We start from the raw sequence: 16505 nt of genomic DNA, 5'->3' as shown, positions 1-16505 counted from the left end.
GTATGCACAGCTCTTCATAGACTTCAACTGTGTCTACTGTCTACACACAATCCCTCAGTACCCTCACAGTACTGTAGCTCCTGTTACACCCATGCAGCCGCATGTGGAATGATGACTGAAGCGCCTAGAATCAGGGACATCTTAACATCAATGTAGGGCATGGGCAAAACAATGCACTGGGGCCTCTACCCACCCATTACCAGGATTTTTTACAAATAATAACATGCCCCTTGTGCAGTCCTGCACCATCTCTCCACTTGCTTACATACATAGCTGTCAGCACTCTGGTGAATAGCTCCAGCCATCGACCAATCAGAATGCTGACAGCCATTCACTGTCTGCGTGCAGGCTGGGAAGCCGGAACAATAACATCCATTCGCAGGGCAAGGGGGAACCTCCCACATTTTTCGATGATCGCCGACCCACAAAAGATGTGGAAGGTGCACGCATGCTGTATAAAAGTGACTCTCAAGTCACTTACATATGCGTGTATGCTGGGAAAGAAATGGGCGGCAGCTGGCAACCGGTGATGTAAGCTCCCCGCCCCCTGCACCAGGCATCGTGGCCTCATTAGCATGAGAATGCCCAGTGGGGGATGCCCATTTGATGCTGGGCATTCCCATATGCTAATAGGGCCGACCCATGACCCTCTCTGCCCCCCCATCCACTGTCCTGGTTGCGTGCACCCTGCGAATAGTCTGTTAGCCCTGTTTACACGCACCCTGCATCGGTCCCCGTGCGAACACAGCCCTGCTGCGAACAGACCAGAATAAGGGCCTCAGATCGGATGCTTGTGTCAATCTTTTGACCATGTTGACCTAATGCATGTCAACCTTTTTCATGTGTCAGCTTACGGCCTGTCCACCAATAGTGGTCTTCCTAATGACCGTCGGCCTAAATCTTGTCTAACTAACAATCCACGCCCTTGTCTGTGACAATGCCTATTCCACACCTCTGTAAATATGAGACACTGTTGTTAATAATGCAATTATACTGTCCATGGTATGGCAGATAGACCATTTTATACTGCATGCCTAGCACAATGAAACATCCTATTTTTCCAGACCCCTAAGAGAATAAACAACCGAAGGGTTAAAAAACACAAAATATTTTTTTTCCAGCATCATCTTTGAGAATGTCTGTGCCGTGGACTGTGCATAACGGGAATCCAAATCTTCATTCGCTTTAGAAAACACAAGACAGACAGTCTTAAGCAATGTTTCTGGATTCTGCCTCTTTTCCAAGCAGATACGTGATAGAAATGTTACGGTGCACAGACATGGCCTAAAGGGTGTCTATATTTAGACATGGGCACGGAGTACAATGCACCGGGATATTTTTGTGAATGTGCTATGTATAAATTCAGCTGTCATAAACAATTTTAGTGCATGCGTTGAAATCGACTTCATTTTTTTCTCTGACTTCCAAATCTTCAGTATCAATTAAAAACTAGACGTATTACAGTAAAGCTGAGCAGAATGGCACAGGTGTGTTTTCTCTTGTAAGCAGGGCCAGTCATACAGCCACATTCACGGAGAAGGTCAAACAATGTCCTCTGCGATTGCTTAGTGCAGTGGTTCTCAACATCGGTCCTCATGTACCCTCTCAACAGTGCACATATTCCAGGTCTCCACATTGAATCAAAAGTGAAATAATTAGCTCCACCTGATCTTTTAAAATGCGTCAGTGAGTACTGAGTGCACCTGTGCACCTGCCAAATGGAAAATGTGAACTGTTGGGGGTCCTTGAGGACCGAGGTTGAGAACCACTTGGTTGGTGGATCTGAAAGTAATCTCCACTATTAAGATGAGGGTCCGGATGTAATGAAATCTGAGTTCAGCGGACGTGCGGGATGCCGGTCAGAATTGGACATTTATTTAAAGGGGCAATCATATACGAGGCATGGGTTTGCCTTGTAAAGGATTGACACTTTAAAATTATTTCAAGTTCGGCTGACATCCCACAAGATAGGCCGACATCAGACTTTATTACATCCGACCCAAGATCATTTAGAAGGTAAGCTTTCACGAGCAGGGCCCTCTTCCATCATGTGCATTTCCTACTCTTAAGGTGGGTATACACGGATAGATGTGTCCAACGATTCAATCTCATTAACGATTTCCTCTGAACCTCCTGCACAAACGATTTGGTGACAAATGATGAAAGATTGAGCAAACAATTACACATGAAAGATTGATCTTTAACGATTTTGGAGGGAGAGGGAGCCAGTCAATCAGCCTTACCAAATCGTTTATCGTGCATACACATGAAACGATTGGTACACATCGTTAACGATTGGTCGCTGATCTTTCTGCATGCAGGAAAGATCAGCAACCTCTACTAACTACTGGCGGGTGCGCGCATCGCTGGCCATATCGTTCCTAAACACGGAACGATTTGAACGATTGGTCTTTTCGATCGATCGGGAACGCCCAGATCTTTTGCCAAATCTATCCGTGTATACCCACCTTTATTTTTGTACGGCGAGGATGGCTTTGTCTTGCCGAAAACAAGCCATCCTCACTGTCAAACTCTCCCCCCCCATATTCAATGTAAGGGAGAAATCCTTGACGTAAGAGGACAGTGAGGATCCCCTTAAATTGCGAGGTTCACCGCATTTTGTGGCGAGCCCCGCCGGTTTAATGGCCACACTCGCTTTTTACATATTGACGAAGAGAACCAGCGAGGTGGAAATGGCTATTGAAGGGGAGGGAGTTGAATATTTTATGGCGAGCTATCAGCACTTCTCGTCATCATACAGATGGAACCGGGCTCAAATCCAATCTTGTGTTAATTTTATTAACAACTGAGTAAATCTGAATTGAAAAAAAAAAAAAGATTTATGAGAATTTACCTATTTATCATAAACACAAGCAGGGATCTTCCTTGTGGTATCTGGTTGAAAGGCTTACATTGTCTAGGTCAATGTCACCAAAAGGTCGAAATGCAAAAGTTTCACATTGACAAAACATCGCCATGTAAAAAATCAACACAACCAAAATGCCGACAAGAAACATGTTGACACCGGATAAGGTCGATTCGAGTATTTTCACATTTTTATATATTTTTGAAAATTTTTGTCCACATGAAGTCTGAATGAGAATGGTAAAGTGTGAGAGTACGTTCTTCACTAATTGGAGTCCATGTCTATATGTGTCGACATAAATACAAAAAACTTTAATATACTCATGTCAATTTGTCGACCTTTTTCATATTGACTTTTTGCTCGTGTTGAACTTTTGTCAATGCCGACCTTTTGCATGTCAACCTTTTGTTAATGCGGACCTTTTGAATGTTGGCATTTTTGTCAATGTCGACCTTTTGCTTTCCATTCACATCCCTTCCTTGTAAAATTGCAAGTCATTCTGGTTTTAGGGCCCTTTCTTGTGTATGTTGTTGCTTGTCACAAATTGAAGGATATTTACAAATAAATAACAATTACAGTAATTCATAGCAGTTAATTATAATGGATTTTTAATATTATATGTGCAAAAAAAATAATTTAAAACTCATTTAGAATTGGCTTGTAAATAAATAAAATATATATATATATTTTTTGTTGATGCTCATTTTATCATCTTGCTACTGTATATTTTATTTTTGGTACTGCTATGTTATATATGTGTATTATGCATAGATAAAGTAACGGTCAAAGGGAGTGATTCTGGATGGTTTGCAAAAGCAAACTCCTTTAATATACAAAACCATGCTGCACTTCAGTTGTGGCGCTGATGTAACATGTGCAGAGAGAGTTAGATTTGTGTGAGTTATTTTGTTTCTGTGCAGGGTAAATACTGGCTGCTTTATTTTTACACTGAAATTTAGATTTCAGTTTGAGCACACCCCACCCAAATGTAACTCCCTTTGCACATGTTACATCTGCCCAACCTGCAGTGCAGCATGGTCTTTTTTGGTCCTTATTCAGATCTGATCGCAGTACAAATTTGTTCACAAAATGGGCAAAACCATGTGCAGTGCAGGTGGGGCAGATGTAACATGTGCAGAGAGAGTTAGATTAGTGTGAGTTATTTTGTTTCTGTGCAGGGTAAATACTGGCTGCGTTATTTTTACACTGCAATTTAGATTTCAGTTTCAACACACCCCACCCAAATCTAACTCTCTCTATACATGTTACATCTGCCCCACCTGCAGTGCACATGGGGCCTTATTTTGGTTCATTCTTTCTGACAAAATCCTTCTTAGATGGGCAAAACCATGTGCACTGCAGGTGGGGCAGATGTAACATGTGCAGAGAGAATTAGATTTGGGTGGGGTTTTACTTCAAAGTGAGATCTATATTGCAGTGTAAAAATAAAGCAGTCAGTATTTTCCCTGCACAGAAACAAAATTACTCACCCAAATCTAACTCTCTCTGCACATGTTACATCTGCCCCCCCCCCCTGCAGTGCACATGGTTTTGTCCATCTAAGAAGGATTTTGTCAGAAAGAATGAACCAAAATAAGGCCCATGGTTTTGCCCATTTTGAGAACAAATTTGCACTGTGATCAGATCTGATTAAGGGCCTTTGTCCTTTAAAGAAGGAGTTTGCTTTTGCAAACCAACCTGAATAAGGCCCTTAATGTGAAGCTGTTGCGTTTCAATGAAAAAAAGCATGAATTTCAATCTTGTCTAAAGTTAAACCTAAGATATATTGAGCCTGCCATTGATTTTGCAGATTTTTTCAAATACACTGAAGTCTATGGGCCTAATTCATGATTTTAAGTAAAGCAAAAACAAAATCAGACATCTGGGCAAAACTATTTTGCACTGCAGGTGGGGAAGATGTAGCACGTGCAGAGAGTTAGATTTGGTTGGGTGAATTCACACTGAAATTTAATTTGCAGTATAAAAATAAAGCTATCTTTAATTTGTGGGCTACATGCAAAACCAGACACTATTTACCTTGCACAGAAAAATATATAAATATATTCGCTCCCCTTGCATTTACTTACAGACATGAATCAGGCCCATTATCACTCCACAAAAGCACAAACAAACACAATCATGTTGAAATACAGTACTGTATAAAACATTCCAAGTAAATGTCTATAAAATGTCTGTGTAGTTGGTAAAACCTTTAATGTACAATTAGATTGTAGTATTATAATTATTTAATAGCACATACATTTATTAAAATGCATTCGATATGTTGGCAACAGTGGTGCAGAAGAACTCCAGGTTTGTCAAACAACAATTTTAATTACCATTTTTAAATTTAATTAATTGTTCCATTGTTGCGTTAAACCTTCAAGCTACTTTAGATCTTTATGAAGTAAAGCTTGATTGGTGCTATCACATCCAAATTTGTAAAATATTTTTGAAAAATGTCAAACTTTTAAAAGTTTGCATAAAGGTAAATTTACTATTATTTTTCATTGTTAAAGTTAGCAATTTATTTGATTTATTTTGATTTTTATTTTTAAATTGGCAAACACAGTGCAAATGTTTGATCCGTTATGTTGACATTGATTGCATAAATTAAATTTCTGACTGGAACTAAACATTTGTTCTTATTTGCTTCTTCAGCCAAAACATCCTAACCCAGACTGGCGTTACTCTGCATCACTAAAAGCTGCAATGCAGGGGTGAGTACATATTTAATTTTTTAATATTTGAATACACTAAATAGAAGAAATTTTAGCAGAAATCACAAATTTGCAATAAAGGATTTGGTGGGGAAAAATGAATATTCATATAAATTTTACTTTGATACTCATATAGGGACATTTCTCTTAAGGCCCCCATACATTCGGAGAAGTCGGATCCTGAATTCCCCCGCAGCTCCGTGGAAAGGCTCAAATACGATTAGGCGCTTGATGTGGCAAGTTTTGCATGTGATAAGTTGCAGGCGGAGGGAGCCGGGTGGGGTTCGCGGAGAGCCGGGCAGGGGGAGGCAGGAGTCGGGAGCCGAGCTGCAATAAAAAACCTCATACAAATGAATGGAAAGCCACTGATTGGCTGAGAGCTCTCTTAGCCAATCAGCGGCCTCCCGTTTGAGTGACCACTGATTGGCTGAGAGAGTTCTCAGCCAATCAGTGGTCATGTGTCAATCAGCACATGCAGGAACGATGTGCTGTGACAGCTGCCGAGATCTGCTGCATATGCGCTGTTCACTAAGACCGCACTGCCTTGTTGCCACTTTCAGGGAAGATTCTGGTGAAGGATTCAATGGGCTACTGTTGTTGGATATAAACTAAATTCTGGATATTGGTAAATCTGGCAGCATCGCATCCCCCATAGAAACCAATGGAGGGCGCAGCTGAGGGGGGCAATGAGATCTCTCCTTCTTACATTCATGGGTTATTTAATATTTCTGGCTAGTCCATGAAAACTGTTGTTTTCTGGGACATTGCTGCAAATCTTGTTTGATACATGGGCCCTGTAGACATGTATATAAGTAGTGCAGGGTTTTAATTGTTTCTAGGTTGCTGGTCTGTTTTTAGTGGTTGATGTGCACAATTTGTACATACTAATCAATAAAATACAATTAGCTTTGTCTCAGAACTCTCAATCTAAATGAAGAAGTGGCCTTAAAATGGCTGACAGAGCAGAAAATGTCTTCATACTCCGCTGCTTGTGTAGACACTGTCCATATTTATTTGGGATAGGCATACCAGTATCTATAATGAACCCACATTGCACACCCTGCACCCATATAACTATACTTACCCTTCTGGATTTTCCAGATATAAATCGTGGTAATACAGTACGTGCATAATAGACTTGGGAACATGGGGCCTTATTTTGGTTCACTCTTTCTGACAAAATCCTTCTTAGATGGACAAAACCATGTGCACTGCAGGGAGGAGATGTAAAATGTGCAGAGAGAATTAGATTTGGGTGAGTTATTTTGTTTCTGTGAAGGGAAAATACAGGCTGCTTTATTTTTACACTGCAATATAGATCTCACTTTGAAGTAAAACCCCACCCAAATCTAATTATATCTGCACAAGTTACATCTGCCCCACCTGCAGTGCACATGGTTTTGCCCATCTAAGAAGGATTTTGTCAGAAAGAGTGAACTAAAATAAGGCCCAAGGTGCAGTCACCATGTTGCTGGAGACCTGTGCATACGCAGTAGACTTTAGCATAAAGCCAAAGTCTACTTGCCGCAAGAAAGGAGAGGGCCTGCGCAGTGCCTGCACATGGGCCCTTGCTCCCGGGTATAGGATTACATTGTCCTAGTGCTGTCATCCTGAATGAAGTAGCGGCTTACAATGGCTGTTTGCAGTGTGGACATGCCTATATTCTGTTTCCACCGCACCTGTATCTGCATAAAGTACAAAATGGAATGTTGCAGTGTTTTCCAGGAAAGCACTGTAGCATAGCAATTCCGAGGCAGATAAAGCCACGGTCCCAAACAGAATATAAGCATTCTGCATACCGTTTTAATCAGCATAAGCTGCTTACTGTACAATATGTGTCCTATTCATATTGCTTTGTGAATTTTTATTTTAAAAAAGTTGCACACGAAAATGTCAGCATTACCGAGTTACAGCATGGCATGACTAGAAAGGCCGTTTAATTGCAAGGAAGCTAAACGTATGTGGACACATCTGTATATTAAATGATCAGAGACCATTATGGGGGTGCTTGATCTAGTGGACTCACCTGGCTGCCATTTTTAGGGCTGGAAGGAAGTTCCCACTCTAATGACCAACTGTCTTTCATGTAGAATTTCCTATAGGTGTTATATGGCTTGGATAAAGAAGAATATACAGTATGAGCTCTTGAGCTTAAAATACAGTAATCTATAAATACTAGGGGTCACAAAATAACATGTACTGTATTGTATAATGACACAGCTCATTATAGTAGGAATAGGAATACAAAAGATTTGTAATTTTGTAATTGACACCTTACACTAAAGGTCGTAGTTACTAAATAGAAGATACTTTGGTACCCACCAGTTGTAAAGTGTGTTTTTTTTTTTTTTTTTTTTTTTGTGGATGGCTTTGTTACTACAGTACAACCAATCAACTTGGAGCATTCTGTTGTCTTTTAGCCTTCAATGATTTCAAATCATTAATTTAATATCCACAGAATCATTAACAAAACAACATGCACATTGGTACTGCATAATACAATTCTCTGCACTGATTTTAGCCAGCTATTAAGTAACAGTTGTCTCTAGTGAATGACCTGTGTTCAGAATACATGCAGGGAATCCCAACAAGGGTCAGATAAGTATACGTACCTTCCCCCTGCCCCCTTGTAACCCTAACCATAATTCCTGGCAGCCTATCCCTAACCACCCTCTCTAGTTCCTAAAGCACCTACCCTGATGCCTTAATCTAACCTTCCCAATGCTCATTCATACCCTAACCCCCTCTTCTAAGTGCCAGCCCTTCAGCCTAAGCCTAGACTCCCCCTACAGTCTAACCTTAAGTCCCCCACTTGTGCGTAAACCTATACACCCTGCCCTAATGCTAACCCCTCCCACATGATTACAATCAGGATGATTGCAGTCGGGATCTGGGAAGAGAGAGCCTGGACAGGCCCAGGTACCTTTCAGGGATAGAAAGGTCCTGAAGGATAGATAATTGCAATTGGTATGAAGTTGGTTATTGATCACTTTTCGTGCGCAATGTTAGTGTCATTTTTTGGATAGAATTATTTGAAGTGGATGGTTGGCCACAAGCCACTTAAGCAGCTTTAGTGACTGTATAACAGTATATACCATTGCTATAATTTGAGCCCCCCCCCCTACGTTTGCCGATAATATGCCAAGGTGAAGATGGATGTACGCAGAAACAGGTGTTTGCGTATAAATGTAATAGTTTTCTACATACGTACAGTTAATGCAACATATTATGTATCAGTAACACGTCTCAGACAAAGACACACTGGGGGAGGGCCGCGGTGGTCAATTGACATTGCAGCCAGTGCGACCCCAAACATGGCCAGGCTGAACATCCAGGAGGCAGCCAGTAATGTGCGAGCTTGTCGCTGTATAGAAAAGTGCTTGCACAATAGCAATGTAGCCATTATATGTTGTTGGCATATCCCAGGGAGGGACCCAGCGAATGGGGTGGTCTTGCCCTGTGCTGGTCAGCCCAAAACTACACATAATTACAACTCATCCTAAATCAGGCCTGTTTCTCGCAGATTCCTGCTGCATTAGAATTTTAATTAGGTGGAATTGTTCAGCCGCTTTCTTGCAGCTGTGAAATTCCATGCATGAATCAGGCCCACGTAGTTATGTATATGATACTTTATTGAATTGAATATTATGTTTAAATTGTGTAATGTAACTAGCAATTACAGTACTACAAACACTGTCCAATCACATCTCCTGGCATGAACCGGGTGCATATACTACTGTTGTATCCTGGAATCACATACTACACAGTGACATACTGTATTTATGAGTTGTTTTTTTTGTTGCTGAGGTGTATTTGTTACACTCTGTGGTAACAGACGTGGAGAAATGTTACATCTGTTGACATCAGTGGCGGTTTTTACGTATGGGCTGCAGGGCTGCAGCCCCCCAGGTAAAATCCACCACTGTTTTCTTCCTACGTGAATCCAGATGCAGTCTGTGAGACTGCTCTGGCTTCACTGTGGCTGCCAGTGACTTCCTACTGGAAGTCTGACCTGCCAGTCACCCAAGGCGGTCCCATTGGGAGGTGTTTCCTGCTCCGGGATGCTTCTACATGGGCTGCTGAATAACAACCCATAAAAACCGTGTTCTGCACATGTGCAGTACAAGGACGATACTGTGCATGCGCCAGACCCTGAATATGCCTCTGAGAGGTTCTGCAAAAGCAGCCCATAGAGGCTGGGGGCCAGCGCACGCGCAGTACCGAAGAAGCTACAGCACATACGCCGGCCCCGTGGTGGGGACCGGCGGCTGGGACTGAGATTGACGGCAGCGTCGGGGACCACGAGCACAGCGGTGGCAGAGGAGGGGAAGACCCACACAGCGGCAGCCCCCCTCCTCCACAGAGGTAAGAGTGCTGGTTGACATGGACACTGTATTAGTACACTCGCATGGCTCGATGTACGCACCATTCTTCCAGCACGGTGCCTTGCGGCGCTCGGCACACTATAATATTCTCCCTCTTTGTCCACTGCAATCATGAAGTAAGAACAAGTCGGATTTAAATTTAATTTTATCATGAAGAACTCATGTCTGCCTTTTTCTGTGTCGACCATTGACAACTTTTTTCTTGTGTCAATGTTTTGCCAATGTCAACCTTTTTAATGTGTCGACATATTACTTGTCGACCAATAGTTGTTGACCTACTGTCATACTTTTCCGGGAGGCTGGGAGAGCCTTCTACTGGCTGGCCCCCGATTCATGTAAGAATTAAGGCGTTGGCAGTAAATGATCAGAAAGATAGTTTGGTAAGAGGGTGAAATATAAGGCTTCGTTGTTTAGAGGTGTGGATAATTGGCAGGATTACTAAGATTGCAATGGAGAGAACAAGGGCTAAGACGCCCCCGAGCTTATTTGGGATTGACCAGAGGATGGCGTAGGCAAATAGGAAATATCATTCTGGTTTAATGTGGGGCGGAGTGACTAAGGGATTAGCGGGGATGAAGTTCTTTCATTTCTATTTCATTGTTCCTTTGCAGTACTATTTATAGCTCTTAGAAGTTTTTCGATCGCCTGTACTAGATTGTTAGAATGTTTTTGTGGCGGTGGGTTGATGTGAGGTTTTTATAAAAAAAATTAGGGCTAAATTTTAGGCTCAAATCAACCCGGGTTTCACAGGTGATTTCTTGGTGTAAGCAAGGGGTTTTGTGTGTAAACTATGCTTTGTTCCAAGCACAGAGGGGTGGGGGCCCCCTCTGGTAAGAGATGGCCAATGGATGCTGAAAATTGAATTCGTAGGCCGATTAGGACGGTGGCTAATCAAAGGGGGACAGCGAAGCCGAGATTTAGGGATAGCTGGGTTGTTGGAGTGAATGTGTACGGCAAAAGGCGTAAGAAGTATTATTAGAGAGGTAAGTAAGAGTGCCCAGGTGTGGCCCTTAGGGCTAAGATTTGAACCCCCAATTGCAAGGGTTTAGGTCTTGTGCATGACCTGGTTGTGCTGCGGTAACTATTCCTTATCTTGGGGTGGTTGCTTAATAGGGCTGTAACAGTTCCGGTGGCAAGGCTGATGATGATTACAAACTGGGCGTGGGGGTTAATTAGTAGAGGAGGGGTTTTAACCAACATGTTCGGGGGATATGGACCCGAAAGCTTTTTTAGCTGACTTTACTAGAAAGTGGTAAAATGGAATTGCGGGGGGGGTTTCATCTCCCAGGTGTAGGTTCGATTCTTACTTTTCTAAGGAAATAAGGGGACTTCATATGAGATTGATTGGGCTACTGCTCGGAGGGCGCCAATTAGGGCGTATATAGAATTTGAGGCTCTTTCGGAGCCCAGAATAGAATACACAGTGAGGCTAGATAAAGCAAGGATAAATAAGATACCTAAGTTGATGTTAGAGAGGGGCAGCGGTATTGGTAGTGGCATTCAAATGATTATGGCAGTTAATAGAGCAAGGGTCGGGGCCAGGAGAAATAGGATTTGAGAAGCAGAAGAGGGCCGAACGGGCTCTTTGGTAAAAAGTTTTAACCCATCTGCAATTGGCTGGAGGAGGCCCACTGGGCCGACGATATTTGGGCCTTTGAGGTGTTGTATGTAACCTAGAACTTTTCGCTCAATTAAGGTGAGGAAGGCAACTGCTAATACAATTGGGGCAATATAGAGAATGGTAGATAGAAGGAAGGGGTTCAGAGAAGTTAACGGGGGCTCAGCAGTGATTAACATTAAAAATTAGCACCAGCTAGACTTAGTTACAGTAAATAGGGCCGGCAAACCTGGTGCCGGCCACCGCGGCTTTACCACGGGGCTCAACTTAATAAACACCGGCGTAAAGCATGATTAAGCAACCCCTACATTAGAGTTAAACCCTGGCTAGGCTGTGATAAGTCTGCCCCCTAGAAACCCTGAAACGAAAGTTCACCCAGTTTGGGGAGCCATCTGGCCTTTCTAAGAGAGTAGGCAAGTATGAATAACTAGCTATCGCCTTAGCTATAATGCAGTACCACTGGAATGATGAGGGTGTTCTACAGATAGACCGTATTTAGTTGAATGTCAAAGGGAAGAATATTATGTCTTTCCTCAGATATCATCTACAGCAGTGGTGGCCAAACCTGTCCTCAAGATCTACCAACAGTTCATGCATCTCAGGCAACCTGTGGATCTATAGTAGGAGTGAATGCAGCTTGTTTGAAAATGTGACAGTTAGTAATGACTACAGCTGTGCACCAGCTAGGTGATCTGGGGAATGTAACATTTAGTAATGACTACAGCTGTGCACCAGTTAGGTGATCTGGGAAATGTGACAGTTAGTAATGACTACAGCTGTGCTCCAGCTAGGTGATCTGGGGAATGTGACAGTTAGTAATGACTACAGCTGTGCACCAGCTAGGTGATCTGGGGAATGTAACATTTAGTAATGACTGCACCTGTGCACCAGTTAGGTGATCTGGGGAATGTGACAGTTCGTAATGACTACAGCTGTGCACCAGCTAGGTGATTTGGAAAATGTGGACTGTTGGTAGATCTCGAGGACTGGTTTGGCCACCCCTGATCTACAGTATCTTCATTGTTTAATGGACAATATATGCAATAAAGAGATCTGAGCAGTGACGGCTCCAGAGGTGGGGCTGCAGCACATGTCAAAATACAAATAAGGGGGCCACACCCACTGCCACCAACTGCCATTCCAAACGGACTCCAAGGCAGTGTGTGGGGCTCCCCTATTTGAATGTTGCCCTGTGTAGATCTGATGGATATAAAAGTTCTTAGCAGTATTTTTTAAACATAAGGTTAGACATTATAATGAGACAGTAATGAACCATTGTCAATGTTAATGTTAAATGTCTTCATGAAAATATTTTTTATTTTATTTTCAATTCTTAAATCTTATAATCATCTTTGGGCTAATATACAGTGTGTGCATACATTTTTATTTTGAAGACGTGCAACCTAATCATTAACCTCAATTATCTTTTTTTTTTTTTTTGTACAGTGCTGTACATATCGAAGGAGCAGCAGTCTTACGTGGCGCAGCGGTAGGACTCGAACAGCAGTGGCCGACAGTTTCCAGCGCAACACCAGGTAAAACGTTACTTCAGTACAATTGGATATTTCCACTGCTCTGGGGTACAGCACAAAAAACATTTAAAAGCAACAATAGGTTTTAGAATTTTTAGGTAATTCATGTACTGTAGTATGAGAAATTGGTTTTGATTGATGCACAAAGATGACAGAAGACAATTGGGGTTGTGTAGTTCATTCCAAGAATATGGAACAGTCATGGTTTCAGTAAGTTGGTCACTAACTTTAAAGCGGAAATCAATTACATGGCTGGTTTGACCTATAGATGGTTGCCGATTGCCACTTTAAATTTAGGGGCTACTGTATATGGGGTTCCATATTGCTACCCTGTTACATTATCTTGAGTCTTCGTATATCATGCATAGCCCAAATGATCAGTATACTAGACATAATTCTATAAAACAGTTTGCAGTTAGTTGATGAGCAATATATATATATATATATATATATATATATATATATATATATATATACCTATCCAAATCAGCCGGCAATCCTATCCAAAATACTCAGCGAGCCCCGGTGCCCAGATGCAGTCATACATACAGTCCAAAATTAAATGGCAACAAGCTTTCGGGGTTCTACCCCCTTCGTCGACTGTAGGATTGTTGAACCTGACGAAGGGGGTGGAACCCCAAAAGATTTTTACACAATACAATCTTTTTATATGCTGAAAAACTGCCTCCGGAGTGCCAGTTAATTTTGGACTGTATATATATATATATATATATATATATAGAAAACCAGCAGATCCCGGCACTCACTTCAGCTCCCTTAGTTTGTGCTCCGGTGCCCTCCTGTGACGGATTGTCACTTTATGTAAAGAATACAGGATCGAGGCGGCACTCCAAAGGCTTGTTGCAAAGACAAATATTCTTTATTGAAAAAAGAGTGTCACAACGCATCCCTGCGTTGCCCGAAACACGTGTCGGATGTGACACTCTTTTTTCAATAAAGAATATTTGTCTTTGCAACAAGCCTTTGGAGTGCCGCCTCGATCCTGTATTCTATATATATATATATATATTAGGGCGGAGTGAAAAAACTGAAATTGAGAAATTCAAAATCGGCTAGTGTGGGAAAGTTGTGACTTGACCTGAATAAGAAACGTGCAAAAGCTTTTTGATCTGAGTCAACATCTTCTGTTCTGGCAAGAGGCCTGAAGTTTCACTTTTTAGGTGAAAATGACGAAAACTATGAAGATGCTCCGATCTAGTTATAATTATGTCAGGATGTCTTAGAGTGGTTCATTAATATACTTTAGCATAGTAAAAGAGAGTACGAAATTGTCCTAGTGCAAAGTGACTGACTGGCGGGAGAAAAAATCCCTAATAATTGACCCATTTTCATGGTCACAATTGTGAATATTGTGTGTTTTCTCCTGAACATGTTTATAATAGAAGAAGCACAAATACTCTAAATGGAATTTCGGTAACACTGTGTGAAATATAACACTGCATAATAGCCCTTAATCAGACCTGATCGCAGTACAAATTTGTTCTCAAATTGGGCAAAACAAATGCTGCATTGCAGGTGGGGCAGATGTAACGTGCTGAGAGAGTTAAATTTGGGTGGGGTGTGTTGAAACTGAAATCTAAATTGCAGTGTAAAAATAATGCAGCAGGTATTTACCCTACACAGAAACAAAATAACTCAACATAAATCTAAAGGTGGCCATACATCTACAGATCGATTGTCAGATGTGGCTGGTTGGAACATATATCTGGTAATATCTGAATGACAGTTTTTGGCAGTTTTCCAGCATTTCAAAGCAAAGTGCTCTCATCCATTACCAGTATTTTGTTCCAAACAGACAGATCGGACAATAAATCTGTAGATGTATGGCCACATTAACTCCCTCTGCACATGTTACATCTGCCCCACCTGCAGCTGCATTACAGCATATAATTATGCCAAAGATAAGCCAATATATTAACAGTTAAATACATGAAGGTGCATTATGCTGTAATAATTATTGCTGATCAATCCTGCCTAGCAGGGCTGTCTTTTTGTATGGGCTTAATGGGCACTTGCCCAGGGGCCATAGCCATATAAGGGCTCTATGTTGATAGCTGAGGATCCCCTTTTTCCAGGGATACCAGAATTTTGAAAATCGGCCCTGGGGAACTGCAGATATCCAACTTCAAAGCAGCAGTCCACATCCGACCTGTTAAATACAATTTCCAGTCATAGTTCTCAGGTTCTCTCTGACACTAGCGGCTTGTCTCTATCATGCCCAGAACCAGAGATATCAGCCTTCAAGCAGCCGGTCCCTGCTCCAGCTCCAAACGTCTGGTGTAGTTTTATATTTTTGTCAATGGATTGCTCTGGCTCCTGATCTCTGATACCCAAGTTCCCAGCACCTCCTGAAAGTTGGGACTCTAGGTTTTTATACTAGGCTAAGAAATCTATTTCCAGATAATGGCGATATCTGCAGTCAAACAAGCTGCCCTTCCACCGGAAAATGACGAATATTAAGCCCACTCCATTATCCAACCGTCCCCTGTGTATAAAACACCCCCTACTTCCCTGGAAGTAATTTACAAGGGACCCTTCATACAGCTCCGTGCCCCCTTCCACATGTTAGTGTTCACCGTCCCACCACCTGTGCAGTAAAGGAGTAATTAGCAGAAGTTACTGCTCCAGGTCCTACATGTTGAATGGAAGATAGAGCACCCCCTGCCACCCGTGGGACATCAAAGCTGCTGCTGATACCACCCCCCACCCCTAGGAGGGGAGAATGGGTAAGGGCCCCAGTGCATTGCTTTGCCCAGGTGCCCACACTGCTGTTAAGACGGCCCTGGTGCCTAGAAATGAACACAGTGATTGGCATATATGTACTGCTGGACACCACTCATAGAATGATTAACCTGTTATTTTTTGAATCAATGTTCTTGGTTTTTTTTTTCCCTAAACATTAGATGTATTTGTTTATTTATTTATTTATTTATTTATTTACAGTTTCTTATATAGCTCAGCAGATTCCTTTACGCTTTACAATAGTAGACAGTGATAAAACAAACTGGGTAATGACAGACAGACTTGGGGGTTAGAGGGCCCTGCTGCAAGCTTACAATTTATTACATCATAATACACTTCAACGTATTTAACAGTTAATATATTGGCTTATCTTTGGCATAATTATGTGCTGTAATGCAGCCTATTTATGTTTCCAGCATAGGGGATGCAACACTGTTTTTCTGTCAATAAACAGAAGTGATATGTAAAATGATACATTAGACAGTTTACACTTACTTGTAATACTTATTGTAACAGTTACTGTTTTTCAATAACAGACTGCAACAGTTATTTCTTATTTATATACACAGGATTGTCTATCTTTGTATATGCACTGCAAAGAGAGCAGCATAAATCCAATTT

General features: G+C 41.8%; 1 protein-coding gene across 13 annotated transcripts in view; it reads left to right on the top strand.

Annotated features, from left to right (window-relative positions):
- The window catches only part of LOC146073839 (protocadherin alpha-C2-like), a 198460-nt gene that overhangs the window by 154171 nt on the left and 27784 nt on the right, over positions 1-16505 (top strand). For 9 of the 13 annotated variants that reach the window (XM_083181353.1, XM_083181352.1, XM_083181354.1 and 6 more), the window contains exons 2-3: positions 5528-5586; positions 13036-13124. In XM_083181353.1, the coding sequence (XP_083037479.1) occupies positions 5528-5586; positions 13036-13124 (148 nt within the window). The remainder of the gene's footprint in view (positions 1-5527; positions 5587-13035; positions 13125-16505) is intronic. The other 4 variants (XM_083181360.1, XM_083181362.1, XM_083181363.1 and 1 more) reach the window with 1 other exon arrangement.

Source organism: Crinia signifera, chromosome 4 (genome assembly GCF_055691185.1).
Source record: "Crinia signifera chromosome 4, ASM5569118v1, whole genome shotgun sequence".
NCBI classification, from domain to species: Eukaryota; Metazoa; Chordata; class Amphibia; order Anura; family Myobatrachidae; genus Crinia; species Crinia signifera.
This window is presented reverse-complemented; position numbering and strand designations above follow the sequence as displayed.